The sequence below is a fragment of the Podarcis cretensis genome (assembly GCF_951804945.1).
Source record: "Podarcis cretensis genome assembly, chromosome: 1".
Classification (NCBI taxonomy): Eukaryota; Metazoa; Chordata; class Lepidosauria; order Squamata; family Lacertidae; genus Podarcis; species Podarcis cretensis.
In genome coordinates, this window is record NC_137170.1 from 86,297,172 (window position 1) to 86,324,863 (window position 27,692).

The 27,692-nt window shown below is 43.6% G+C and overlaps 2 protein-coding genes and 1 long non-coding RNA gene across 5 annotated transcripts in view; 1 reads left to right on the plus strand and 2 right to left on the minus strand.

The window, feature by feature from the left end:
• Positions 1-191: 191 nt before the first annotated feature.
• MAX (MYC associated factor X) lies at positions 192-20,243 on the plus strand. Of its 2 annotated transcripts, none has more exons than XM_079986229.1 (4): positions 192-370; positions 9,947-10,053; positions 16,929-17,059; positions 18,954-20,243. In XM_079986229.1, exons 1-4 carry the CDS (start codon positions 335-337, stop codon positions 19,139-19,141), a joined length of 462 nt encoding a protein of 153 aa, XP_079842355.1. In that variant the 5' UTR covers positions 192-334; the 3' UTR covers positions 19,142-20,243. The 2 variants fall into 2 exon arrangements, with proteins under 2 accessions (XP_079842355.1, XP_079842356.1); XM_079986230.1 differs by having other exon boundaries at positions 199-370; positions 9,947-10,054; positions 16,936-17,059.
• Positions 10,061-14,382, minus strand: LOC307221610. Its single transcript, XR_013841430.1, has 3 exons — positions 12,440-14,382; positions 11,989-12,407; positions 10,061-11,938 (listed from the first exon to the last, which is right to left on the minus strand). It is a non-coding gene; the product is annotated as an uncharacterized lncRNA (long non-coding RNA).
• A 3,385-nt stretch (positions 20,244-23,628) lies between the features above and the next one.
• The window catches only part of LOC307221506 (protein farnesyltransferase subunit beta-like), a 30,745-nt gene continuing 26,681 nt past the window's right edge, over positions 23,629-27,692 (minus strand). For both annotated transcript variants that reach the window (XM_079986056.1, XM_079986055.1), the window contains exons 11-12: positions 26,696-26,810; positions 23,629-24,568 (exon numbers count right to left, since the gene is read on the minus strand). In XM_079986056.1, coding sequence (XP_079842182.1) covers positions 24,458-24,568; positions 26,696-26,810 — 226 coding nt within the window. In that variant the 3' untranslated portion in view covers positions 23,629-24,457. The remainder of the gene's footprint in view (positions 24,569-26,695; positions 26,811-27,692) is intronic.

Consider the following 27,692-nt stretch of genomic DNA (forward strand, 5'->3'; position numbering starts at 1 on the left):
CTGCGGACTCCATCCCCCGGCATGCTTTGCGGGGAAGAGGCGACGGCGTGAGGGCGAGCCGACGGCGCGGGGTCAGCCAGTCACGTGCAGTGCGAGGTGCGTGTGCCGTTGATGCTAGAGGAGGAGGAGGAGACGGAGACGACGACGACGACGAAGAAGACGACGACGACGGTGGAGGCGGAGGCTGCCGCTGCTGCCGCCGCTGTTTCCGCCGCTGTTGCTCTGGCTGCGCTGCGCGGGGGCTGTTTTCGTCGCTCTCCGCGGCTGGGCCCGCAGCGCGCGCCAGGGAAGCCCCCGAGCCGCTCGGCCGGGCGACGGCAGCACCATCGGCAGCATGAGCGACAACGATGACATCGAGGTGGAGAGCGACGTGAGTCTCTCGTGGCGCTTCCTCCCCGCTGCCCTTCCCGGCCTTTGCTCGGTCGGCCAGTCGGTGCGCCGACAGGGACACCCGCGCGGGTCTCCCGAGATCTCAGCCCCCGGTGCTTATCTCTCCACAGGCCTCGCTTCCCGGCCCCCACCCGGCTCCTCGGGCGGAGAGAGAGGCCCGGCGGCCGGAGCCCCTGCCCGGCTTGGCGGCGAGGGGGAGGAGCAGGAGTGTTTGTGTGTGTTGTTGGCAGGCGCCTCGTCCTGGCCCGCAGTCTCGCCTGAAGGGGGAGGAAGAGGGGCGGGGGGCGGCTGCGTCTGGGGTGGGAGAGACAGACAGACACCTGTTTGGGAGAGATTGTGGCGGTGGCGAGGCTGGAGCTGCTCCCGGGCTGGGCTCCAGGGGAGGAGACTTTTATCTAGGCCTCGTGCAGCTTGGCTGGGTAGTGATGGTGGTGCTTGGAGGTGGGGGGAGGCGAAGGGATTAGAGGGGGAAGCAAAGGACGAGGTGCTCAGAGGTTTTTTTTGGGGGGGGGGCGACTGTGGGCTGAAGGCCATGAGTGGAGAGTCGAAAATCTGGGGCAGGGAGCAGCCATTGTCGTGTTGAATATAGATGGTTCGCAGCAAAGGCCGAAACCACAATTTTGCAGTGGGGTGAGGAGGGTTGGCTGTGATGGGAGCCCTGGCAGTTTCACCCTTGAGCTGCATCCCGCCTCCCAGGCCAGGCATGTGATGGAATCATATACTGCAGAGGGGAATTGCCTACATTGGCAGAAAGTATATAGCACTATTTATTTCCTTGGGAGTCTGGAAGAGACGAAGACACGCTGTCTGGAGGAGCAGGGGATTCAGAGAAAAGACATCCACAATCGGGGGTGGGTGTTTTAAAATGTATATCCCTGGTCTGTAGCCTTATCTTTCAGGGCAGCAAAGTGCACTGTCTTTGAAAGACCTCTTTGGGGCTTCGAAGGGTTTTCTGCTTGCAGGATGCTGCATGCTGAAGGTTCCAAGAGGGTTGTGGAAGAGCCCCCCTCCTGCTGCTGCTGCCAGGGGATTTAATGAGCGAGAAGCTGGGAATTCTCTTATTTTGGTGTTTAATCTCCTTAGTGGATTATAGTGGAAATGCTGGCCTCTACAGAAAACTTCCACAAAGCAGCTTACTCTGACTCAGTTGTTGAATATTTAATTTTTATATGTGTGTGTGTGTGTGTGTGCTACTTGGATGTGCTTTCTAGCATCCCTAGCAATTTATAGTAAAAGCGAATTTCAGGTTTAAAGCCTTCTTATTCTTGAAATCTACACTGTGATGCACAGCTTTGTTTGTGACCATGCAGAACAGCCAGTGATAGGGTTTTTCTGCATTGCCTTTGCCAGTTGGAAAGTTTCTTGTAGTGTATTGTAGCACTAGAAACTTGTGGATGCTGGTATACTACAGCCTCTAGGAATTTAATTAAGTAACTTTGCTTGTTGAGTGTGGATAAAAGTGCAATGGAGAGTAGTGTTTAATGTATAGTCAGCATTTTAGAAAAAGGGTGGATTGATTTCTAATTAAATTGTAAAGAAAAAATGTCAAACTTAAGTTAAGTTTCCTATTTGAAATCTACATGTCTACTGAACATACATACTGACTAGTTTCTATAGCAAAGCATATTGACTTGCAACTAAACACAGCTTTTATATAAACCAGCAGTATAATCCAAAACCTTCAGCCATGCAGTGCAAGTTGGCTGCAAATTTGCACCTGCTCCATTAAACATTAGTTATTGGGCAAAAAGGAAACTTCACTAAAAAGTGAATGTCCATGCTGATTGTCAAAAATATCAATAATTTGAAAACTCCCATTAGAAGAAGGATGGGGAGGCTCTTACTTCCTGCAACTTCCTCTGTTCCCCTGAAAAGCTCCTTCAGAGTGGGACGGGGCTTTGTGACCCCACCTTCCAGCAGGAGCATCCAGTAAATCTCAGTTCCTTCCACAAACAGGAGTAACTCCTATGCTGGAACCATACAAACCTGTGCCCCTTAGGATGCCACAAAAAAGTCATGTATTTATGTTGATTGGTATCAGGTTTCTTTGTTTTTTGCCAAAATACATATTTCCCCTTATATGTATTCTTCTATGCATCTTTAAATAGAAAAGCATTCTTTTTAACAGTAAATGTGTTTAAGAGATTGCTATGATTTAGTTTTAAGAGATTGTAAGTGTAGAGCTTAACATTTGTATTAGATTAGGATTCCATTTTAAAGGATGTTATATAAAATCTGGTTTTTAATAATGAATACTGATCCACCTTGAGAAAAACTAACTTAGTTGCTGTTGTACATGCCTGTCCAGTTCAAATTGCCTTGCTTTAGAGAATGTACAGAGGTCCAGCTTAATATTTACTCAGTTTAACAAATCAAGGTGTAAGACGCTTTTCCTCCTTGTTGTGCTAAACAGGAAAACCTTAGAAAAAGAATTCTGTTTCCATGGTGAAATATGCAACCACTGAAATTCATGTAGCTAAAGAAAGAAGCAAAATTATTTCTACTTACTTTCTGGTGGGTATTCCTAGGAACAGTAGGTCTCCAGAAGAATTTTAAGCTATTGACATTTTCTTTAAAATATGACCAGCTTGAAGGCAAGTGGGTGATGTTTCACAGAGAGCTGCTAGGAAGTTGACTAAAGCTGAATAGGTGAGAAAAATCAGCATTATGTTTTCCAAATTTTGTGTGAATAGTTACATTAAATTTATTGATCATTAATGAAAATGTCTATTTTGTTTTATTCTGGCAAATTCATGTTCGCAATGTGCAGTTGCAGGTGTTGAGAAACCAGTTGTGTTGGGGGGGGAGCAACTAACAGGTAGCACTTCACTTGCATTAAAAGCACTTCATATACCTCAATGATGTGTGTTGCGTTTATGGTGTAGTGTGTGTGCTAGAACCCTTCCGGCTACCTGTAGTTGGATTGTTTTGTTTCAAGTCCTCCCATTTTTGTAAATGGACTTTCTAACTGTGGCGCATTTTTTGAGGGGAAAGAGGCTGTAGCTTAGGAGTAGAGAATGTACTTTACATGCAGAGTGTTCCAGGTTCAGTCCCCAGCATCACTATGTAGGAATGGGATAGACCACTCTCTGAAATACTGGGGAGCCACTGCCAGTCAGTATAGACAATATTGAGTTAGATGGAACAATGGTCTAACTTGGTATATGGCAGCAATGTTCCTGTGAGATACTGAACCTCCTTTTGATTCTTATGGTGGGTGAGCACCATGATAGAATTCACTCAGTGTACTTGGATTACTCATTATATTTTAGGAGAACAACTTTTATTTGAGTTTTGTAACATAGCTACATAATTTAATTTGTGATGACTACAAATTCAAAGGCACTTCTCTGTTGTATTGGTGAATGCCAGTATGTGAAGGAGAGTACTAAATATTTGCCAATTGCGTGAGATGAGCATAGGCTTGTGGCTGCCATTCCATATAGAAATTTGGGAATATTGTCCCCAAAAGTCATGTTTCTGAGAAACATCATGCTTTCAGTAGCTAGTAGGGCTGAGCGATGTCTGAATTAAGGATTGAACTATTGTAGAGATGAATGGGTTAATGCTCTGGCAACTGCTACTACTCAGGAGTCTAAAACAGATACATTTTTATTTACTTTTAACATATTGTTACAACTGTTATTTTATAGTACAGTTGTACCTTGGATCCCAAACACCCTGGGACTCAGGCATTTTGGCTCCCAAGCGCCGCAAACCTGAAAGTGATTGTTCCGGTTTGCGAACGTTCTTTTGGAACCCGGACAACTGGCAGGGCTTACGCTGCTTCTGATTTGCTGCAGGAGCACATTCACACATCATAATTCATGATATATCACCATGCCGAATATTATGAAACTGTTACCACAATGTGGACTTCCAACCAATTTTGGACAATTTATTGATGCATCGCCTAGCCCTAGTGATCTACTTAGGCCAATTAATTTCAGTGGGGCTACTCTAAGTAAAAGTTAAGTTGGATGCAACAGTGAAATAATAAAATACCATAAAAAACTGACTATACCACAGCATTCATAAAAGCCTGAGTTCTTGCAGCTTTGCCTGCATTATCTGAGTACTTTGAACTGATTTTGGACCATGTATTGATACATCGCCCAGCCCTAATGGCTACCTATATTGCCTCTAGCATTTTATATTTTATGGGGGTAATTGGGGCACTAGAAAGCAGAAGTAGACCTCCACTGTTGTTGCACAGTATCTCCTGTCCCATCATTCCTGAGCATTGGTTACGCTTGCTCTGGCTGATGTGGGTTGGACTTAAACAACATCTCAAAGGCCATAGGCTAGCCCACCCTGTTGTAAAGACCAAAGAGTTCTGTTTTAGGGCAATATGGAATACAAACTGAAGTCACATCCAGCTTGCTATGTTAATCTGTAAGTTTTTGGATGGGTGACTGTTTGATGCAGGGGCCAACAAACTTTTTCAGCAGGAGGCTGGTCCACTGTCCCTCAGACCTTGTGGGGAGCCGGACTATATTTTGGGAAAAAAATATGAATGAATTCCTATGCCTCACAAATAACCCAGAGCTGCATTTTAAATACAAGGACACATTCTACTCATGTAAAAACACGCTGATCCCCGGACCGTCTGCGGTCCGCATTTAGAAGGCGATTGGGCCGGATCTGACCCCCGGGCCTTAGTTTGCCTACCCATGGTTTGAGTCTTGTGTACTTAGAAGACTAGGGTAAAATTACTGTGTGCCACAATTGTCACATGTGGTTCAAAGTCTATTGTGCTGCTGTTGATGCTGTAAGAGTTGCTTCTTTTGAGAACTGTCTTTTCAGGTTGAGATAAAGCAGAATGTTGCGAGGCTACCAAATGCCCATTGTGATATGATAAATACATATTTTCAGCTGCCAAAGACGGAGCCTTCAATGTGCAGCATTAGGGCTAGATTTCAACGGACTTTCCCCAGCATTTGGTTCAGTGTAGGCCTAGTTGCTGTCAAACTCATGATATGTCTTAACATACTTACCTGAATAAAAGACTAAGATCCCTCCTTTATATTCAGCTGCCTGACTCCTGGCAAGTTATAAAACCAAGATTGGGTTTTCAGAGCTAAATTCCACTGTTTCTTTTCTGGTTTGAATGGGTTCATATCCATGAGTTCATGTACATTACACACAGTTCTAACTGTCAGACTCTATTAAGACAGAAGGATATTGGTTTCCTCCCTCTTCTCAGCCCTCTTTCCTTGCCAGGAGCTGATATTTTCCTGGACAGTCCAATGGTTTTGAAAGTAGCTGATGAGGTAGTAATGGAGAGTGGCATGGCAGTGGGCCACTGTACTCTGATGAATGGAGGCTAGTGTTTTCTTGCTATCCTTATTCGGCATTTAGTCTGGCATGTGCCAACCAGAACTCATTGGATTAGATTTGGCAGTCTTTCCTAAATGCAATTCACTTGCTTTGAATTATTGCCAGTAATACGTTACAGTAGGGCCAGGTGCTATATCCACTGTTAACTGGGCCCATTGTTACGAAGCGATTTGAGGAAACGTGATGTTTAGCATACCACAACCAATGATATCTGTGTCGCCTTGGCCGTAGTTGTGATATTGGGCTTCTCTTAATAGAAAAAGCATAGCTCGTCTGCATTACCTTGGTTTTCTAGGTTCCTTAGAATTCCCTAGAACTAACAATGAAATGTACCAGCTATGAAACGGGGAGCAGGGTTATATTTTCAATGGTCAATGTTTTTATAGTTTGCCTTTAAATTATTATAACACTCCTAAATATGGCAATACATACCTGCTTGGTGAAATTAGCTAGTTGAACTGGCTTTTGAGATCAGCATCAGTGTTAGAAACTCACATATATAAGCCAGATGGCACATTAAACTTAGGTTACAGTCGCCACAACTCAATGTCTAGGCACCATTTCCCCCCGCCCCGCCCCCCCCCCCCGGGAATTTCTTCTTCTTCATTTCATTTCTATACCGCTTTATATTTTAAAGAAAAAATCTCAAAGCAGTTTACAGCACACTAAAACATCAAATACAACAATCCAGAATAAAACAAATTCAAGCTTCAAGAAAAATATTTCGGATCCTCCTCTAAGTGACATTTTGCTTTTTGCATATTTATTTACCTACTTAATTTATATAGCTGCCCCATAGTAGATGTATAGAAGTACCCTAGATGTAATGGTTGGAATGTCGGATTAGGACCTGGGAGATCAGGGTTCAAATCGCCACTCAATCATAAAGCTCACTATGTAACCTTGGACCAGTCACAGCCTCCTAACCTACCTCACCAGTTGGTTAGAGGATGGTGCTGATAATACCAGAGTATGGGACAGCTGTTTATTCCCGCATTGCAGGGGGTTGGGGTAGATGATTCTCAGGATCGCTTCCAACTCTACAATTCTATGATTCTCACAGGGTTGTTGTAGGGATGAATTGGTGAGAGGGGTGAATCATGTACTCCTTGGAGAAAAAGGTGGCATGTAAATGCAATAAATAAGCTCTTTTGCTTACCTGCTTGAGAAAGCTGGAGAGGCCAACCAGATGGAGATGTCAGTCACCAACCTGGTATCTGGAGATCTCCACATGGTCACAATTGGACCCGCACCAGTAGCAAAATACACCTGCCTAATTTCTAACACTGCTCAGCATGCAATAAAATTGCCTGAATGGACATGTGATAACATAAATTTTAGAATATATCGGTGCTGCTGTGACTAGCATTAACATTTGTTAGTGGCACTAATAATTTTAGCAGTACTACCCCATGAACTGTGGACAATTAGGCAGTGGCCTTCTGTCATATTTGTTTATGACATATTTGTTGGGCACTCTCCAGCTATTTTGCAACCTTTTTTATGTCTATTCGTTTAGGCTTCTATAAAATTCTTTAAAATAAATAAAATCCTAGTTTTTACACTGAAGTAGATTCTTATTATAAGCACACACATGGCCAAGTATTAAAGGGTAACTGGAAATAGTTACAACTACTGTGGTCCATGGGAAGATTCTGTGGCTATTTGCTGAACTGGTTGTAAGAAAGTGGTGTTATAGATGCAACCAGTAATCATTATCACACTACCTCAAAATTAACTCCTGTATGGGAAAGTGTCTGCAACTAGCACTTTCGTCATTCTGTGGTAACTTGACTACAGTGCAGTGTGTCAGGTAGAGTTATACCTTCTCTATTTTATTTCTCTGGATACAGATAATATCACCAGTATATTTTTCTTTACCCTATTTTTACCATGGTCATATTCATGGCTTCTTATGTAATCTTAGAGACCAGTGCAGCCACTTGGCAACTAGTGTGAGCAGATTTGAGGCTCTTCTAGTTTCCTCTACTTTCCTGATCTCCTTAAAGTCATTTGGGCAGCACTTTATACATATGCAACTGCTTTGCATCAACTTTTCAAATGCCTACAAAGCTAGAAGCTATGGAAGATCATCTCCTTAAATTGTATCATTTGGCACATTATTAACATAGGGACTTACATTTATAACAATTTGGTGTTTTTTTCACATTACTCAATACCTTAACTAAATTGCACATTTTCTTTTCTGGCGTGGCCTTAAGTAACACCATAGGACACTAGTGAGTTTGGGTCCTAGTCCTTTTTCAGGATGATTATTTTTCTTTCTTTCTACGTGTTGGTATGATTTGAGTGACTTTCTTCTTTGGCTAACCTTGAAGCATTTTGCTGCTGGCCAGTTCTTGGCTTGAGATCTCTGAAGATAGTGTATGTGAACTTGGAATTTAGTCTGCCTTTTCACCATAGCTAGCTTGCCACATGCACTCTTGATGCACACAGCTTAATAACTGTAGATGGGCTGACAACAAATATCATCGTTATCCCTCGAACTTGTTTTTCCTTTCCTTTCCTTTTTAAAGTAGTAACTGTCTGGCAGATCCAAGTGACCTGTGTGTCTCCTACTTTGCCACCACAAAGTTCTGAACCTTGTAGTGACCTGTGTCAGAGGAAAAGATTGGACCACTCCTTGTTAGTCAAGCTCTTCCTCTAACAAGGTGACCTAAAGGGAACTATGACTGACAGAAATAAGTTCTTTGTGCTTTGGATTTGGGGTCCAGCCACACCCAGAGTGCCTGTTTACATCTGGCAGACAATTTCTGCGTCTGGAGCTGGGTGTGGGATCATTGCCAAACCTGTGTGACTGGAGACTGCCTTGACATTTGAAAGGTGGGGTTTCATTAATCATAGTTTGAGTTCAGTGAGCCACCGGAATTGCCTTTAAAAGGCAATGAGAACAAAAGGGTATCAGTCAGTCCAGAAAAGAGGAAGAGGAAGCCAGAGATGGTGTAAATGTGATGTGCTTCAGAAATAATTTAAATGTATTTTAAAGCTGCTTCAAAAAGCTATCCGAAAAGCACACCATATTTTTCTGTGATCGGTCTTCATAATTAGAGAGGGATTAAATTAAACAGAAATGAGTCTTTTTCCTGAAGGAAAAAAATTACTTAAACGTGTGAGATTTTAATGATAAATTCAGGTGTGACACTTAAAGCAGCATCTTCTGTTGCACTATATTTGACTTTAAATGGCATAGACCATTAGTGGTGTGGTGTCCATTCTGGTGAGGGATAGGAAAGAAGGGTGGGGTTTGGGGGTGTTTTTTTGACAAACAGTTCACTTCAAAGGGCCTAATGACAATGATCTTCTGGTAGAGAATGGCTATTGGGAATTATTGGATCTGGGTTGTAATAAGTGAGTCCTAGGTACATGGTGGGAGTTGAGGACTAGGGTAGCTGATCTTGCATGTGTCAGTAGATGGTGGTGCTACTCTGGAAATATATTTTCTCCCAGAAATCCTCTGAGCAGTCTTTGATAGAGTTGCAGCTGTGTTCACATCCTTCGGCTGCTTCTACTATGAAATTTGAATGGCATTCTATCACCATGGAGCTCCTACATAAAAATAATCCAGGTGTTGAAGTCAGTTTCTTCAATCAAGGACCTAGCTTTGGATTTTGAATGGCATTGAATTTTAAATGTTCAGCTGCGGCGCTATAGTGAAACAAAGTAGTCTTATCTTTTCTTTTTTACTATGAACAGATAAGGTGATATTCCATGTTTCCTGCAGTGCTTTGGCAATTGCACTTGAAGTCTCTCTGTAATGCAGTCCCCAGAAATTCTTGTTACTGGGAACGGTCTTCTGACTCCCGTCCTTAGCAAATCATGGAGCATATTTTGAAATCTTAGTGCTCTCTTTGGGGACAGATAATCTCTAGTCCAGGAGGCGTCACAAAAGTCTTTCTGAACAATCATGTGCAGATGAGTTTGATCAAGGAACTTGCTGCAGGGCAAAAGCCCACCCTCCTCTTTACTAATCATACTTGTTTTGTGTGCTTGCTCTGGACTTGAACAGCCTTGAATGCTTCTTTTGCTGACCCTTTGTTTTTTCCCCTCTCTTAGCAGAGTTTTGATTCAAAAGAGCATTCCTTTTTGTTCTGTGCACAGTAATCTAGGGGGCTGGTGTTCAGCGACAGCCACATGCCTTGTTGCCCAGTGGGACAGTGATGATTCTAATACTTGTTCTCTGTTTTGTCTGTCTTAGGCTGACAAACGTGCTCACCACAATGCACTGGAGCGCAAACGTAGGGACCACATAAAGGACAGTTTCCACAGCCTGCGGGACTCTGTGCCATCACTTCAGGGAGAGAAGGTGAGTTTATTGAGAGAAGTGATGATCTTCCCCTGGGTTCTGTCTGTTAATCACAAAGGAATTGCATCCCAGTCCCATTTTGCCTTAAGTTTCTGAGCAGGAAGGAGCCAGTGCCAATACAGCTTAGAAGGTACTTCTGCAAAGGTCCCAAAGAGTTTGCATATAGAAATGTTTCGGCTGCTTCAGAAAGCTAATAGTAAAATGAAGATGAAATATTGTTGTGAGAAGTAACTTACCCTTCCATCAAGCATTTCTAAATAATGGAAAGTCTCTTACCACGTGGCTTCACAGGCCTGAAGAGAGATGGTGCTTCTTCCTGATCCATCCAGCTCTTCCTTGATGAGGGTGATATAGGAACATTTCATTGGATCTCAGCTTGTGATTAGTCATCTGTGTTTGCTTTACCCACATTGAAAATTTGCTTTTGTTGTAGGGGTGTTTTCAGTTATTTGCCATGAGCACATGACCGCCCCTCAATTTGCACTTAGAAATATTGGCATGTAGAATTTCAGTTTAGGCTTGTGGCAAACAGTTGAGACGGGTATCCTTCAGTCTTGAGAAGGAGCAAACACCCATGAGTAGAGTTTTGTGTGAATTAGCCCTAGGTGTGCAGAGAATGTGTGAAGGTTGACTTCCTTGCCTTTCTTCTCTATACTTGCAGGTAATGAATAAATAATGCTAGCAGGTAACTTTTAGCTTTCCTTAGTGCTAAAGTGGCTGTTCTAAAAAGGAATGAGGAAATTGTGCTCTGTTAATCACCAGTGGTTACAATACCTACAGGGTTTTCTGCAGAGGCTCAGTACAAGGTACTGAGCTTGATAGGCAACATTTTTTATGTGCCGTCACCTCTGATGACACTGTCCTAGACATTGTCAAGACACACCCACTTAGTACTCAGGTCATGTAGGCAAAGCTGCCAGAACTCAGGTTTTTATTAATGCTGTGGTATAGTCTGTTTTTATGGTATTTTATTATTTTACTGTAGTATCCAACTTAACTTTTACTTGGAGGAGACCCACTGAAATTAATTGGTCTACACTGGTTGTTAGGGCTGGGCGATTTATTGATACATTGTCCAAAATTGGTTAGAAGTCCACATTATGTTAAAAGTTTCATAATATTGGACTTGGCGATATATCACAAATCACGATGCATGTGCATGCTATGTAAAAAATTGTGATGTGGGGGAAATTGTGAAGCCTGTCATTGCTTCTCTTATGAGGTCTGCCGCGCCTTGTTGCTTTGTACTATAAAATAACAGTTGCAACAGTATGTTAAAGGTAACTAAATGTATCCGTTAGTAGCAGTTCCCAGGACACTACCCCATTCGCTTCTACATAGTTCCATCCTTATTTCAGACATTGTGATATATCGGGGTATCACAGGGGTCAGCAATCATTTTCAGCAGACCTTCCCTCATAACTTGTGGGGGGCCGGACTATATTTTTTGGGGGGAAATGAACTAATTCCTATGCCCCACAAATAACCCAGAGATGCATTTTAAATTAAAGGGCACATTCTACTCATGTAAAAGCATGCTGATTCCCGGACCATCCACAGGCTGGATTTAGAAGGCGATTGGGCCAGATCCAGACCCCGGGCCTTAGTTTGTCTACCCATGGTGTATAGCAATGCTTAATCAGACATCTCTCAGCCCTATTGGTCATGTTCATGAATTTCAGTGGGTTACAAGTATGACTAATGTTGGATACATTTCTGTATTTAATGTATTACTCTATAAGGCTATGTACCGTATTTTTCGCTCCATTGGACGCATCGGACCATAGGACGCACAGGACCATAGGAGGGGGAGAACAGGGGAAATTTTTTTTTTCTTGTTCTCCCCCTCTAAAACAAGGTGCGTTCAAGGTACATTCACCAGAGCTTGTGGGGCTGGCGGTGGGGGGAAGCGCTGCTTTCCCCCACCGCCAGACTCAAAGATCCCTGAAGCCTTTGGAGCGCAGCGCCCCACTGCCCTGCAGAGGCTTTGCGCGGAGCCGTCCCCAAGCTAGAGCAGCAAGACGGAACCCTCCGTCTCGCTGTTCTGGCTTGGGAACAGCCTTGCTAGCTTCTGCAGGACAGCGGGGTGAAGGCACCCCGCTGCCCTGGAGAGGCTGTGCGCGTAGCCATCCCCAAGCTAGAGCAGCGAGACGGAGTACTCCGCAGTGCTCCATCTTCCTGTTCTGGCTTTGGGCTTAGCGGCGCAGCCTGCATTCGCTCTATAGGACGCACACAAATTTCCCCTTAATTTTTGGAGGGGAAAATGTGCGTCCTATAGAACGAAAAATACGGTACACACTGTAAATTTAAAGTACAGGGTTCCCCGCCCAATTGCTGGGAACTGTAGTTTACACTCCCCCCCCCCCGAGTTACAATTCCCATCACCCCTAACAAACTACAGTTGCCAGCATTCTTTGGGGATTCAAAGTCATGTGCTTCAAATGTATGACATGTATACAGCCTAAATTGTTGTGACATTGACTCATAAAGGTGGCCTATAAATGTTTCTAAATAATAAATAAATGAATGTTAGTTAAAATATGTGGCCTGCTTTTCTGCTTTTTGAATTCTCCTTTGAGGTTAGTGCAAGCTTCTGAGTAAAGTGCCTGGAATTTTATGCCCTGTTTGGGGAGATTGATTGGCAGGGTTTCTTTATGGTGATGTCAACTCCATTGGAGTTCAAAATATTTGAAAGCCATTATGCTTATATTGTTCTGCGTATCTGGGATGCAGTGACAGCATGGGGTCAACACCAGTTTCTGTTTAATACATAAAAATGACATAAACCTATTGTTGAACCCTAGCACTGGTATTTTACCATTTAAACACTTTAGTTACAATTTATTTGATGAACATCTGACTGCATTTTCTATTGCACATCCGCATTCTAGTACAAAGCCTATTAAACATTTGGGGTTTGAGTTTATTTGCAAATTCTATAAACTGTTGAAGGGAATATCTCTCACACTGTACATATGTTGGAACCTATACTGTTGACCACAATAGGATTCTTCTTTCAAGCCTATTTCCAGTGTGGGAAGGGGGAAAACAAAGGAGCCCTGTGGGTGTCTAGTGTAACTAGTTGGGCATAAATGATCATTTTAAGGCCTGGTTAGATTTCAGTAAGGACTAATGGTCTGCCTGCCAGCTTAACCCAACCTCTAAAAGTAAGTCTAGCTTGGGGTCCTACATTGCTTTTGATAACCTGTTCAGGGTTTAACATTATGGATTTCTGTCTGCACCTTTGCTGTTTCAACTTGACACACAGATATAATTAAAAAAGGTCCCACCACTGATCAAAGAAGGAGCAGAGGAGTTGACTGTCTCTAGCTGAGGACAGCCTACTATGTTGAACCTGAAGCCTAGCTTTTGGCAAGCTTCTGTTTTCAAGAGCAGAAAAGCTCTTGCTGCTAATAAGGCAAGGCTCTGAAACTTTGTATTAAAAGGAATAACCCTCAAATCCATATTCTGTGACTGGGGTCTGAAAGGGTAGCCCGTCTGTGTTTAAATCTTTCTTTATTCCCGCTTGACTCCAGTGGGAGGATACTTCACTGGAATGCAATTTGATGAAAATCTGCATTACACTTCTATTCATTTATTTTTTAGAAAGCAAAAAAGCAGATTACTGTAGAAGATGTAAGCAATTCAAGTTTAATGGACAATCTGGAAGCAAACAGGAGATTCAGCAACCAGGTTAGCTGAAAACCAGCTATGAACTAAGTGAAAATATGCCACTGCTGTATAAGCTTGTGGTAAATTGCCTCCAAAACGCTAAGAGCAGTCAAATAAACAATAATGGGAGCTTATTGTCTCCCAGGTTAGAATTCATAAACACCAATAGCAGAATATGCTTTTCATGTTGACAACTGGAGTTCATTAGAAAGAAATGAGAAAATGGCACATGCAGTGTCCCCCCCCCCAATGTTGAGAATTAAAAAGCAAATTGCATTAAAATTTGTACTGTGTAGCAATAATAATAAATAACATTTACATATTGCTTTCAAGTGTTTAAAGCACTTCATATGCATTATCAAAATTTCATACTTACAACAGTTGGTATGTCCCCCACCACCCAACCCCACCTCTGCAATACGAGACAGAGCCACATAGTGAAAGTCAAACCAAGATCTTCTGACTGGCTTGGAGAGTGGCATTTTTGCAAGCAAAATTAACTTAGTAGGGCAGGGTGGACAATGAAGAAATGTTTCATTATACTGGGACCATGAACCATAAAGTACCAAGTTGATGCATGCAGGTGCTGGGGGAAGTAGAGTCACTTGGATTAATTACTAAAAGTGACATATTTGCTGCTGTTTCTCATTTGCTAATTGTAGAGACTGTCATGCCCAACCTTAATTGCATTCTGAAGAAATGCTGCAGCCATCAATAGAAGAAGAAATGGGCAAATTCCAGTAAAAAAAGGTATTTCCAAGTCCCATTAACTTTAATGAGAGGGTTAAGGACACACTTAACTTGTCCACCAAACTCAGTGGGACATAACTTTTGCCAGGTTATACACAGTGTCAGGAAATATTAAGAAAGAAAATGATAGATGTGGGTCTATATATGCTGCACATTTTATGATACATTCATGTACGACCAAATGTTCCTGGAGCACTGGTAGAGAGGGACAGTACATTTAGTGGCAGGATGAGAACATAGTGAAGCTGGGCAAGATCTACATATAAGCAGGGTTGTTCACAGAACTCACACGATGAAAGTCCCAGAGGGGAAATAGTTTGACAGTGGCAAGTACCAGGTTTAATTCTGAAAAGTAGACTATAGCTAAATTGACAACAAAGTTATGTGGACAGTATAGAACTAGTGGTTTTTGTTTTGGCATACAACACTGTCCAGCCACAATGGCAATGTAGAATACTTTCAACCTTTTAGAACAGATCCTTTTTAAAACTGAGAAAGGATGTTGGCATTGTTACCACATCAGAAATGAAACCTTTTTTTAAAAAAACAACAACCACAGAGCTTATGCCTGCCTAACTATGTTTCTCTGTGATTGCATTATTCTTTAGCTTAGAGCTGTACGTTCCTGTTATAAAAACCAGAAGAAAATGTTAAAAACAGGAATATCTGTTGGCAAATACAAATGTGACTATTCAAAAATTAAATACAAATATGTGTATTTGCCTCTTGTCTGCCATCTTATTGCACCACCATAAATATCCTCCTTCTTTAAATGTTTGCAATTTGAAAATGAAACTAAAACTTAACTGCATATCAGCATTGTTTTTGTGTTATGCAGCTGTTTAGCTAACAATGATGCTTTAAAATAGGCCTGCTTTGTGTTTTCTTTCTTTAATAAACAGTTTTTTACAGGTGATGGGGGTGTGCTTTGCCAGCCTTGCTGCTTCCATTTAGGAACAGTGTGAAGCTACTGAATACGTAACCGAGCTCAAGTATTGCTGTCCAGATCTGTAGACCACTTAGAGGTTATTACAATTAAGCAGTATACAAATCTCGTAAAATAGATGCAACTTTCTGTGCAAGGGACCCTGGCCCTCTCAAATCTGTCATAGCTGCTTATTCAGGTTTGAGCTTCACGTATTTTAATGAGAGCCATGATGTCTTTCATAAAACATCTTCAGATAAAGTGCACATGATATAATTTTAGTCCTGCTTACAAAGGGAAATTGAAGCCCATCAAAACAAAGCAGTTCCAACCAGTCCTTTGGACAGTACAGCCTGCCTCCTTGACCTTCCATAGAGCAGGTTTGTCTGATCCAGCAGCATCCAGTAATGGAGAGAGCCTTCCCTCAAAAATGCCTTCAGACTAGGTTCTCCTTCCTTCCTTTTCTTTCCAGTCTGCAGTTGAAGCCATCAGCAGCCCTTTTTCTTATTTCTCATCCCACTTGAGTCTTCTAATCAGTAACCTCAGTATAAATATGAGTACTGCATTAAAAATATACATGCATATATAGTCTACAAGCAGCTTTGAAAAACTTTCCAAGAACATTTTACGAACCTGAGTTCTTATGAGAGCAGGTAAGCAATTGCCTTGTATCGCTTCAGGCTGCTGCTGAGTTAGATGGCCAGCATTTTGCAGTCCCAGTTGCTGAGCGAAAACGTAAGCCAGGAGAAGTATAGGTGCAGCAGAGCACTGCATTATTGTTTTAGGATGGTATCCAGTGGTGTCCATACAAGAGTAGAGAGAACTTTTGCTCATGCAATGGGCCTTCCCGTTCCTGTTCCTCTCCTTCCACCTACATGCCCCAAAATCTTCTTTGGGGGCTGGGGGAGGACCCTCTAGATCCATTCAGAGGATGGAGGACAAAGGGTCCCACAATGTGAGCAAACATTTGGTAGCACAGTGTTGAATTTTGCTGTTAAGTGATCTAAGTGTCTCTTTTGATGGTCAGGGAACATTATGCTCAAATGCCAATAATATGGGAATAATTTGCATGTTGCTTTATCTCTATGGAGGAAAACAGCAGATTGTTCTGTGGATACTGAATAGCAGTTGGAAGACTCTACTTTGCTGAAAGAGCTCTTGTGAGCAGAAGGATTTGTTTGCAGAATTGCTGGCATGGGGAATGATTCAAGTCTATAGCTCCCTGTAGGAGTTTCATTGATTGCTCCATCTGCTGTTGCTTTAGTACTGGGAACAGGTGTCATTAGTACAATTGATTCAGGAGCTCAGTATAGTGGGATTGGAAAACAGTTAACATATTCTGAGTCTCAAAGTTGCTTTCTCTAGTGCTGAACTTTTTGCAAGTATTACATGGACTTCAAGATTGAACCTAAGTCAAATGTGGACTGGGTTGAGGAATCAGTTTTCTAGCCTCCCTGCAGAAGGGGAATATCAGACGCTGCCTTCGTGAACTAGGACTTTATCTGGTGTGTGTTTTTTCCTACTATTGCAACAGGCATCCCGGGCCCAAATCCTAGATAAAGCCACAGAGTACATCCAGTACATGCGTCGGAAAAACCACACACACCAGCAGGACATTGATGACTTAAAGCGCCAGAACGCCCTGCTGGAGCAGCAAGGTGAGTGAGGCTGCGTTAGGGCACTCCATATGCCATCTTATGGGTAAGGACAGTGGCGTAGTGTGGGTTGTCAGCACCCGGGGCAAGGCAAGTAATTTGCGCCCCCTAACCCTGGATTTGCGCCCCCTAACCCTAACCCTAACCCCCAGATGTTGCGGCCGGCCCCCCCTGCACCCCCCACGCTACGCCACTGGGTAAGGATACTGTGCCACCTCTCAACAAAACCCTCTGCTATCCGTGTTTCTCTGCCAGGGAAGCTCCCCCAACCTGGTGCCTTCAATATGTCTTGGTCTACAACTCCCAGCCGTCATATCTTTGCTGGCTGGGGCTGATGGGAGTTAGTCCAAGAAGCCTGAAGGAAACCAAGTTGGGGGAGACGGCTGTAAGGTGTCCAGTGATCAGGAACCCATGAAGTAAGGTTGTGGTTGGAGTGAGAAGATCCAAAGTTTTGCACATTGGCAATGAAGCCATTGAATACAGTCATTCGAAACAGCCCAAGGATTGGGGTTTGCTCTGAGGAGTCTTTCTCCCTTGCCTAAGATGTACAGTTTATGCCAGGATGGTGATTACGGTGGGATTGTTTGATGGTACAGTGTAAGTGAGTGGCATGTTCCTGTTTTGAAGCATACAAAGTTTTCTCAAGCCGAATAATTACGACATATTTAAAGCTGGTAAGTTGCTGCTCACAAGGGAGGACTAATGGTTGCCACTAGGCAGAAGTATAAGTAGCAAGTTTCACAGTGCTGGGGGGGGTGTATGTGTGTGTGTGTGTGTGCGCGTGCGTGCGTGCGTGCATACACACACATACACACAGGATTTATCAAACCTTAAAGCCCAACTTCACTGCACCTCTGCTTCTGACACTGGGAACAGGGGGCATAAAACAACCCAATAATAGTTAATTGCAAAGGTGTATTGATGGAAGATTAATAGTCTGGCACTGAACTACACTGGTTCATTTCGGAGTGCAGCAGGCATTTGTTAAGATTTTTTTTTACTCCACCTCCTGTTCCAAACGGAAACACAAGGCAGCTTACATAACTAAAACTAAATATACAATCAAAATTCAGCTATGGAAACAGGTGAGTAAAAGAGCAACAGACAAACAATTAAAGAGCCAGTGAACCAACAGCCATTGCTAATTTGCAGGCAAGTTGAAAGCTTGCTAAAAAAAATGAATGTTTTTGATGGGCAGCAGAATAATTTTAAAAATGGAACCAAACTTCCCAAGACAGAGAGATCTACATTCTGTGTGTAACCAGAAGGCTCTCTCTTGTGCATTGATGACTTAAAGTGCCAGAATGTCCTGACTAGGACACACATATGGGCCATGGGCTGAGCTGTCAACAGTATGGCAAAAACTGGCATTACTATACATGGCTAACTTAGATCCATTAATTTCAGTGGATTTACTCTGAGTAGAACTTAGTTGGGTTCAGTCCTATGATACAAACAGAAAAGAGAGGAAGAACACAAATGAATTTCCCCATAATGCAATTAACATACTTTCACTAATCTTTCTGAAAAAATATAATTTATTTCACATAATATTCCCCAAACTTATGACTGGTTTTTTTAATCAGACCTTAGGAAAAAGTGGTATATTTCCAAAACTTTCTCAATCTTCCCCCAGTTTGGGCCTTAACATCTTTAGAGGTATACCAATCTTAGTTACAGAACTGAAAGTTATTTGGGAATCTTTCTTTTTAATTTTGATTTTAAAAATTGTGTTTATACTACCTTAACTACATTTAGTTTTTTAAAAGCAGAGTATGCCAATCAATAACATTCTGTCAGCCAAGTGTTAAGATCACCAACATGAGAGCATATTCATGTTACGTGCAGCGCCTACTTTTCCCCAGCCTATTTCCATATGCTTGTTCTTGCCTTTTAGTTCGTGCCCTGGAGAAGGCAAGGTCAAGTGCTCAGCTGCAGGCCAACTATTCCTCTTCAGACAACAGCCTCTACACCAATCCCAAGGGCAGTACCATCTCCGCCTTTGATGGAGGCTCCGACTCCAGTTCAGAGTCTGAGCTGGAAGAGCCACAGAGCCGGAAGAAGCTTCGTATGGAGGCCAGCTAGAAGAGGCCCCTGTTCCCGCTGCCATTAGACACTCGCTGGCTGCTTAAGGACTTTCCTTTTTTTTCTTTAGTAGAGGCTCTCGGACTGCAGCTTCCCCTGTTCCTTGCCCCTATGTGGCCCCTTTTGAGTTAACCCAACCCCTTGCCTTGGCAGCTTACCTTCTGGAAGACACCGGCCATAGCTTGGACCAGGATGTAGTTTTGTCTTGTCCTGCCTCATGGCTGCAAGTTCTAGTGTCAGGAATGCCCAGGCCATTCGATGAACTCATGAGTCTATGGTTGCCTGGACTCTGTGGTGACAATGACCCCTCCATCCTTTCACTAGAGCCGTACCAGTCACTGTCTCATCAAAATATGTTTATTTATGACAACAAAGCCAAATGTCCCCTGAAGGATCTTGGTGGGGGAAGGGAATCATGCAGATCCATGCGAGTGCATGTCCCTAGTTTCCTGAAGGGATGGTGCAGGATTCAGGGTGAAGCAGGGAGATGGATTTCCTCTTTGTACTTTGGCAAGTGATTAATTGGTATTTATTTCCTACCATGGAAACTCAATCCGATCAGATTCCTCCTCTTGCTGCGGACATTGGTGACGTGAAGCTACAGATTCATACCATGATCAGTTCTTCCCTCTTAATGAATTTCTCAGAATTAGAGCCAGCTTTTATAATGTAAATACACACCACAAGCTTTGTTACTTGGTACTAATAACTGCATCAAAGCGTGGACCTCCTGCCCTCTGGCAAATGGGCCAGTTACCCCATAACGACTTAAATGGGCACAGGCTGTGAGTGAGCAAAGGCCACTGTGTGTATGTGTGCATGTGCACGCACATGTGCATGAGTGTGCATATGTGTGTGTGTGTGTGTGTGTGTGTGTGTCGGTGTGTGTGTGTCGGTGTGTGTGACCTTATATTTTTGTCTTCTTCCCACTCTTGTTTGTGACGTTTTCTGAATTTAGTGTATACAAGTGTAGCTTGGTCTCTGTCCAGGTGTGAGTCTATTCCATGAACTGAAGTATGTTGTACATACTGCCCAAGAATTGTCTTGCAAGTTAAGGCTTCCCTTTACTATAAGACTATAAATAAAAAAGTATTTTATCCTTTTGAGTGGTACTGGTGTCTTTGTGGAAACTGATAGGGGCGGGTATGCCTCTTGGCAGTTTTGCTTCCATTTTTCTGACGTTAGAGACAGAAGAATTTCTATTCCCACGTGAGAAAAGGCTTAACCTGTTGAAATAGAATTATGAGGAAGGCTTCACAGGCAAACTCAACATTTATTTAAGATCTCAAATCTTGCACTTCTCCAATATGCTGATACAGGGGAGTTACTGTAAAGTGCTTCTGTACTTTTAGTAAGTTGATCAAATAAAGGAAGAGCTTAGCAGGTATATCTCTTCCAGTAGGATAAGAAAGATTGCCTCTGCTACATGTTTTCAATTGCACATACTACCCTAAAACCAATGGGGTGGGGAGAGAATGGCTGTTTCCCTTTGTTTTGAGGCCAGCGTGTATCTCCAGCTATGCAGCTGCAGCTTGTCACATAATGGTGAGAAATATCTTTCTACAATTAAGAAAGATGGAGGTCTTATTTGTGAGTGGTGCTATCTCAGAATGGTTCTTTGGGCCAAACAAGTAGACACCTTTGCAGAAAGATGCTGATAGAAAAACAAGCAGGTGGCTAAAGTGGTCCTGTGTCACACACACAATGTGTAACAGGAAATGGCAAGAGTTGCTTCCTAGTTTCAGTATGAAATATTGCAACATTTCTGGTCCTGTGTGCTTCCTCCTCTTGGGCAGCAGCACTCTCGGCAACAGCCCCACATGCATAGGGAGTGCAGGAGGCACCACTAGGATTTTGCTCAGTTTTTGGACATACACAAGCTTTGTACAAGGTACAGCATCTGGCTTGTTGGTGCAGTTCTAAAAGAGCCACAAAATGGGTGCTAGCAGTTTCTCACCTCTTGAAATTCAGAAGGTGACAGGCTTTTGGCTGCAGGGCAGCAGTGTTACCACCTCTGCACACACTACTGATGGTGTATGCAAGAGGGGTGGAGGTGGGGCATCTAGAACAATAGTTAAGCAGGAAGAGGGATCCAGGAAGCACTTCCTCTTGCAGCTCAACTCATTGGTAGCTGGAAAATGGCCTTGATCTGTAACAATCAGATCAGCAGAACACCAGCTTTAACGCCCTGGGACCTCAGCCATACAAGGAAGGTTAATGGTTTTTTTACAGGCAGAATTCTCTGGCTCGCTCTTGACTTGGTTTTAAGCCCCCCCCCCCCCTTTAAACCATGTAGAACTCAAGGCTCTCAAAAAGTCCCTTAGGTTCTAACCTAGAATGCAGGCCAGTCTCTGACCAAAAGCTGCACTAGAGAGGAGGCTGTACTTTTTCAAAGTGCAGATGGGGACAATCCCATTTTAAAAGTTCCTGTAACAACAGCATCTTGCATGTAAGTTTAGCCATCTTGAGATGCAATGAAAATATGTTACAATTTTCTTCATTAAGGAATGGTAAGAAGACAAGCCAAACAGAAAGATCAGTGCTGCTTTATGGCTGTGGTTATAGTCCACCCCACTATTGCTGATTGTGCAAAGCTACCTATACAGCAGCCAGTTGCCCTTTGTCACATTTGCAACAGGGATGGGGAACTTGTGACTTGCTCCTGTTGGGCTCCCATCAGCCCCAGCCAATGTTAAGGATAATGGGAGTTGTAGTTCAACATTTGGGAGGATACATATAGGTTTCCCATTCCTGTTCTACAGCTTTCTACCAATTAAACCTATTATTACCCTAATTTGCAGTGGATGGCAACACTGCTCTAGTAATTGCTATCTAGTCAGCAGTTCTTCAATAAGAGCATAGCTTTGCTATATATGCATAAACATCTCCCAGGAAATCACATTTCCCACAAGGGGAATGAAGTTGCTTTTAACAACCCTGCCTCCTAAGCACCCTTTTCACTACTACCTAGGAAATTATATTGTTCAGTGCCTTCCCCCCACCCTCATGGAAGCAGCTTGCAGCGTGTCTTCTCTTCAGATTGGTCAAGATTTTGAAGTCTTAATGAAGAAGCCATGATCCCTTCAAGAGAAGAGGTAGGCAGGGCTGAGTTTTGCATCAAAGAAACTCAAATTCAGAGTCCAGAAAGCTGGATTGTGAACACTCTTGTAGTGTATTGCTCAAATCAATGTGCGTCTAACACTTCCAACTGTAATTTATGCCACTTTCAGGCATCAGAGGTAGGAACACGTGCTGCTAAAGCTTTAAATTCACTTGATGTCCTGAAATTCCCTCTGCCTTAAGAAATATCACCAAGCATTGCCCAGCCATTTTACACCTATCCTTGCAGCCTTCATGTGTGCACCCAATACCAAATTCTAAAGCTTTACTGTGCAAGCTACTGGCAATTTTCATTCAGCAGTTTAAACACACTTTAATTCTCCTCCCAAAGTACCAGTTTGGCCCACAAAGCTGCTTTTATACATGTGCTTAGGATGGTTGCAAAGTTGTGTTTATTTTAGCAGGGCCTGGTCTGACTTGGCAGCTCAAGGTACAGGTGTGCCAAAGAAAAAGAGAAATGTCAGTGGAATGTACCAGCCTCCCAAAGGCTGAAAATGGAAGCTGGGAGGAGGGAAAAGGAGCTGGGACAGGAAGAGAGCAGAAAGAGGAGCCAGGAACAAACAAAGGAAAAATACCTTCCAATATGTTGTTCCCGCCTTCCTCCAGTGGCGATACCACTTAACAGTTATCTATATTCATCGCAAGATTAAGAGACAAATAGCAGCTGCTTGAAAAGTAAATTATAATCTCCAGCCATTATATCTCCAAGCAATATCACCCTGCCCCATGCTATCTACATGTTGTGGGGAGGTTTGAAGCATGTTTGATCACATAGGCTGTCTCGGTGAGAGCTGCCGCCCTGGGTATTCAGGGTTCCAGCTGAGAGGAACAGCCTGTGACCATTCAACAAGCTTCCTTCCCTGCTTCAGACTTTCCCTCCATTGCAAGGGGACAACCACAGGGCAAGCACACAGCCCCACTCTCACCGCACACGGTTACTTGCATGGAGCTAAAATCTCAAGCCCTGTTGTTGGGGCTACTATGGTACTCATTAAGGATGACAGTGGTTCTACAGGTTATGTATTAGTCTGCTCTGCTTACGAAAGGCTAGGATTGTTTACCTCTTTGACGCCGTAATTCCTCCAAGAGTTCAGTTTACATATAGTTTCCAGGAAGGGTTCAATATCAGGGCTGCTTAGCTTCAACAGAAGTGTTGTGCGGCTTTAAGACACTGGTTAGAAGTAAGCGCTAATAAGCATGCCTTGAGAAAGCATTGCAAACGGCATAGTCCCAAAAGGAAAATATTGTAATTTCCCTCTCAAACATGCAGACGAGCACCAAAAGGCCCTCCTAGCAGACATACAAATTAAAACCTTAAATACAATTGCATCAAAAAGTTTTATGAATGGTCACAACTGGACAGATAATAAGAAAGGAATTAGTTTATGTTTAATAAAATGCACAAACATTATTACATTGTCAGTCCTGCCACTAGGCAGGCTAGTACCAATATGCAAGGGAGGGGAAGAATTTTGCACAGAATCTTGCCAGTGGCCTCTTTTTTGCTCGATGCAGAGTGAGACCTTCAACACCACTTTGCATAATGGAAAAGAGCTTAACACAAGTGGGGTATCCAAGACAACACCCCTGGGATGTGCTCCAGCAGCCAACACACAACTAATACAGTGTTGATGTGCACACTATTGACTCAGAATATGCTTACATTTTAAAGCCAGAGTCCCATGTTAGCAGTACTTGGAATAGCTTCAGGGAGTATAAATGGACAGAATATATTGCCTGTAAGGGTATGGGATCAGGGCACCAACTCTGGCTAGGCCAGTAATCAGCCTATTAGGAAGCTGGCCCCACCACCCCCAAATTACTTAGCATAGTGCAAATGAAACAACAGAACTGGTTTGCCAGATGCTTAAGATACTAACATGCTGCATTATTTCAAAACCAAAACTGCTGCTTGCAAGGTGAGAGTGTGTCCCACGCAAATGAGCAGCCAGCATGTCTAACCGTATGCCGCCACCACATCTGCTACTAGGTCCTGAAAACTGATCAGGTTTTGGTATGGCTAGCAGAACTCTCTCAAAAGATGCACACACAAAAGTTGAGCCCAGTTTGAAAATAATCAAAAAGTTAGCTCCAGGGCCAGGGCCCCTCCACAATGGCCAAGACGACTTGCAGTGCCATGCGTTGAACGGCAGGACAAGGCACTGCACGGTGTCTACCCGGGCAGCAGCCCCCCCCTCAATTAGCAACAGGCTCCTCCTTTGTACTTGGAACAGGCTTCTTCAGGAAGTGCATCACGGCTTGCACCACTTTGTCGGGGGAGATGTTGTACACAGGGTGCGTAGGCTGCTGTTGGAGGGAAGGAAACAAACAGGAATTAAAGGGGAAACTCTGTCTACTCTCACCAGTTCCATAGCAAGAGAAGCCAAGTCTGTCAATTTAGGTAAGTTAATGAAAGCAAGTTATTTAAGGACATATTTCATGGCAATATGTATGGAGCTACAGGAGTCCGAAGCCCAGCATCCTGACCACTGAAAGAAGTTTTCATCAGCTCCGCTGTAGCTTTTGAGAGTTTACTAGACGTTATCCACATATTTTCAACTCTGAAGGGCTCATTATCCTTGAGCAGTTGCCAAGAGCTCAGCACCAACCCCGGGCTCCTTCCCATTGTGCCACCACTTGCTTGCCAGCCTAGCTGCCTCTCAAGTGGGGAAGCAGCAACAGCAGCAAGGAACTCTAGCTGGAGGTAAGGATTGTTCCTTACCACTGCCTGCCTACCAGCTGTTGCAGTGACACAACAAAGGAAAGGGGTGGTTCCACAGAAAGGGCATCTTGCCAAGCCCCGCCTCTCAAACCTGGAGCTGGCCTTGTTCAAGCCTCTCTGAGGAGACATTCACTGCAGCATAGCAGCACTGGGGCAATCTCACAAGAAAATGCTTCTCTTCGAAATGTTCCCAGTGCAAGAGGGACATTTCCCCATGAGAGGAATAAGGAATGCACAATGAGAAGCAAAGTTCACAGTTCAAGGCTGTAATCATACTTGACGCATACCACACAGCAGGAGAATCTGGCTTGGGATGGAGGGTCATAGAAGAGAACGGGAAGGCTATGCCTGTTGAAAGCTCACAGACCAAAGAGCTCACACTGCCTATGCAGAAAGACAAGAGCCTCAGCAAGCACCCCTCTTTCATTATACTTCATATTCTGCCTTATCCACATTGCTCTTTATCCCAAACCTCACTCCTTCCTCCTAACCTGTCAAGCCCAGTTACCTCAAATGCTGTGAAATTAAGCATCCATAGCCACCATGCGACTTGCAACAACAACAAACTATTTGGTGTAGCAAGTGTGCTACTCACATCCAACACACACACACACACACACACAACACCATTTCTGGTCCTGCCTGATTATTTTTTATTATTATTATTATTATTATTATTATTATTTATTGAATTTATATACTGCCCTATATCTGGAGGTCTCAGGGTGGTTCACAGTCTAACTGCTGTGTGGTATCCTTTTCTGCCTTTGGCTATGTCACAGAGGGGGAAGGTTCATGCCAAATTTCTGACACACTTTCCCGATGAGAAGAGTTAAAATATAAAGGAAACCCAAAACTACCACACACCAAATTTGAGATGTTTCTACCCTAATCTTTAAGAGGCAGGCCTATGAAGATGCAGAGGCAACAGGATACTGAGGCCTGTTGGCTGTGGAATGTCACCACCTGCCTTCCTCAGTAGCAAGGGCAGCCCTGTCTGAAGACCTTTTTAACATGGCTGTGAAAAGGGAAGGGAGGGGACTCAGAGTCCCTGCCCTATCTCACTAGCCCAAGTGTCTGAAAGCAGCCTTCATGCCAAGGCATGGCGCCAATGAAGGTTGCCATTACCAGTGCGCAGTGAGATGGCAAAAAAGTGAATGAAATCAATTCACCGCTGTAACACACATACTGAATTTTCACTAGTGTCTCCAGGATTATGAGCTGCAGACAGGATTTACTTGCAGCTGAATGGCATCCTCAAAAGCACTAGCTTACTTTCCACCTATTCAAAAGTATGTGATTGGAAATTCTGTTATGAACTAACTTGTTCTGCACCACTTGGACTAAGATGCAGATCAGAACATAGTTATCCTTTGGATTCTGCAGTTCTCCCAGTTTTGTTATGCACGTCTCTGCTTAAATAGCAATATAAAAGCATTTGTGTTTTAGGAGAAAATTGTTCAAATTTTGAGAGAAAATATGGTCAGAAATAACAAATTTTGTGGCAATTTCCATATTTAAATACGTAAATGAATGCAATTTTCATTAGATTTCCTTTAAAAAAATTGATGAAATATGGGAAATGTGATAGAACAGATTTAGGGATGGATTGGAGCGGCATCTTCCTGATCTGTGTCACTTTCACTTGGGTTCATTCCTAAGACACACACAAAACACACGCACAAACACAGCCACATCCTGGCATAGCTTACCAGGCGGTTCTCTGGCACTCCTAGCACTACTTCATGGAGAAGGTCCCCGCTGCCAAAATGCTGTGCTATCGACAGCCCACTGAGGCAATAGCAGGTATGGTAAAAATCCCGGAACCTGGCGGTAGAAACATACACAAGGTTGAGGTGAGTGAGAAACTGGAAGCCCAACTGTTCCACTCAGCCACCCTCAGGGGCAAAATCTCAATTTGTTTCAGTGCAGGGTACGCAAAGCCCCAAGTTGGGTGCCAGATTAGTTTCCCGTAATCATCTTCTTTGTGATATTCTTTCACCTTATAGTACAGTGGTACCTTGGTTCCCAAACGGCTTGGCTCCCGAACAAATTGGCTTCCAAACGCCACAAACCTGGAAGTACTGTATTTTTCGCTCTGTAGGACACACCGGACCATAGGACGCACCTTTTTTAGAGGGGGAGAACAAGAAAAAAAAATTCTCCCCCTCTCTGCCCAGCACCCCTTCAGCGAAGCAGCAGGAGGCACTGCGCAGAGAGGGGGAGAATTCCCCCCTTCTTGTTCTCCCCCTCTAAAACAAGGTGCGTCCTATGGTCCGGTGTGTCCTACAGAGCGAAAAATACGTTTTTTTCCCCCTTCTTCACCCCCAGCTGGGAGAGGTGGTGCACGGCTATGGCAGCAGCCTCTTTAGCCGCGCGCCACCTCTCTGGCAGGGAGAGGCTGCACGCAGCTATGGCAATACCCCCACCTCCCGCAAAAGCCCACAGGAGCCGCACACCCTTTAGGGAGTGCGCGGCTCCTGTGGGCTTTTCTACGAGGAGGGAGAAAGGACTGACTGGCTGTGTCAGTCCCTTCTCCCTCCTGAGGAAAAGCCCGCAAGAGCCGCGCGGAGCTTGTGTGCAGCTTTTGGGGGCTTTTCCTACCTACCTCCCCCCTGCATCCGCTCCATAGGACGCACACACATTTCCCCTTCATTTTTTTTTGGGGGGGGGAGTGCATCCTATAGAGTGAAAAATACAGTAAGTGTT

Bases quoted from the DNA above. Each gene is read 5' to 3' on its own strand.
- MAX (XM_079986229.1), top strand. From the start codon at position 335: ATGAGCGACAACGATGACATCGAGGTGGAGAGCGAC. The intron at 10,054-16,928 runs GGTGAGTTTATT...TTTCCTACTATT, and splicing joins CCATCACTTCAGGGAGAGAA to GCAACAGGCATCCCGGGCCC. The intron at 17,060-18,953 runs GTGAGTGAGGCT...CTTGCCTTTTAG, and splicing joins CGCCCTGCTGGAGCAGCAAG to TTCGTGCCCTGGAGAAGGCA.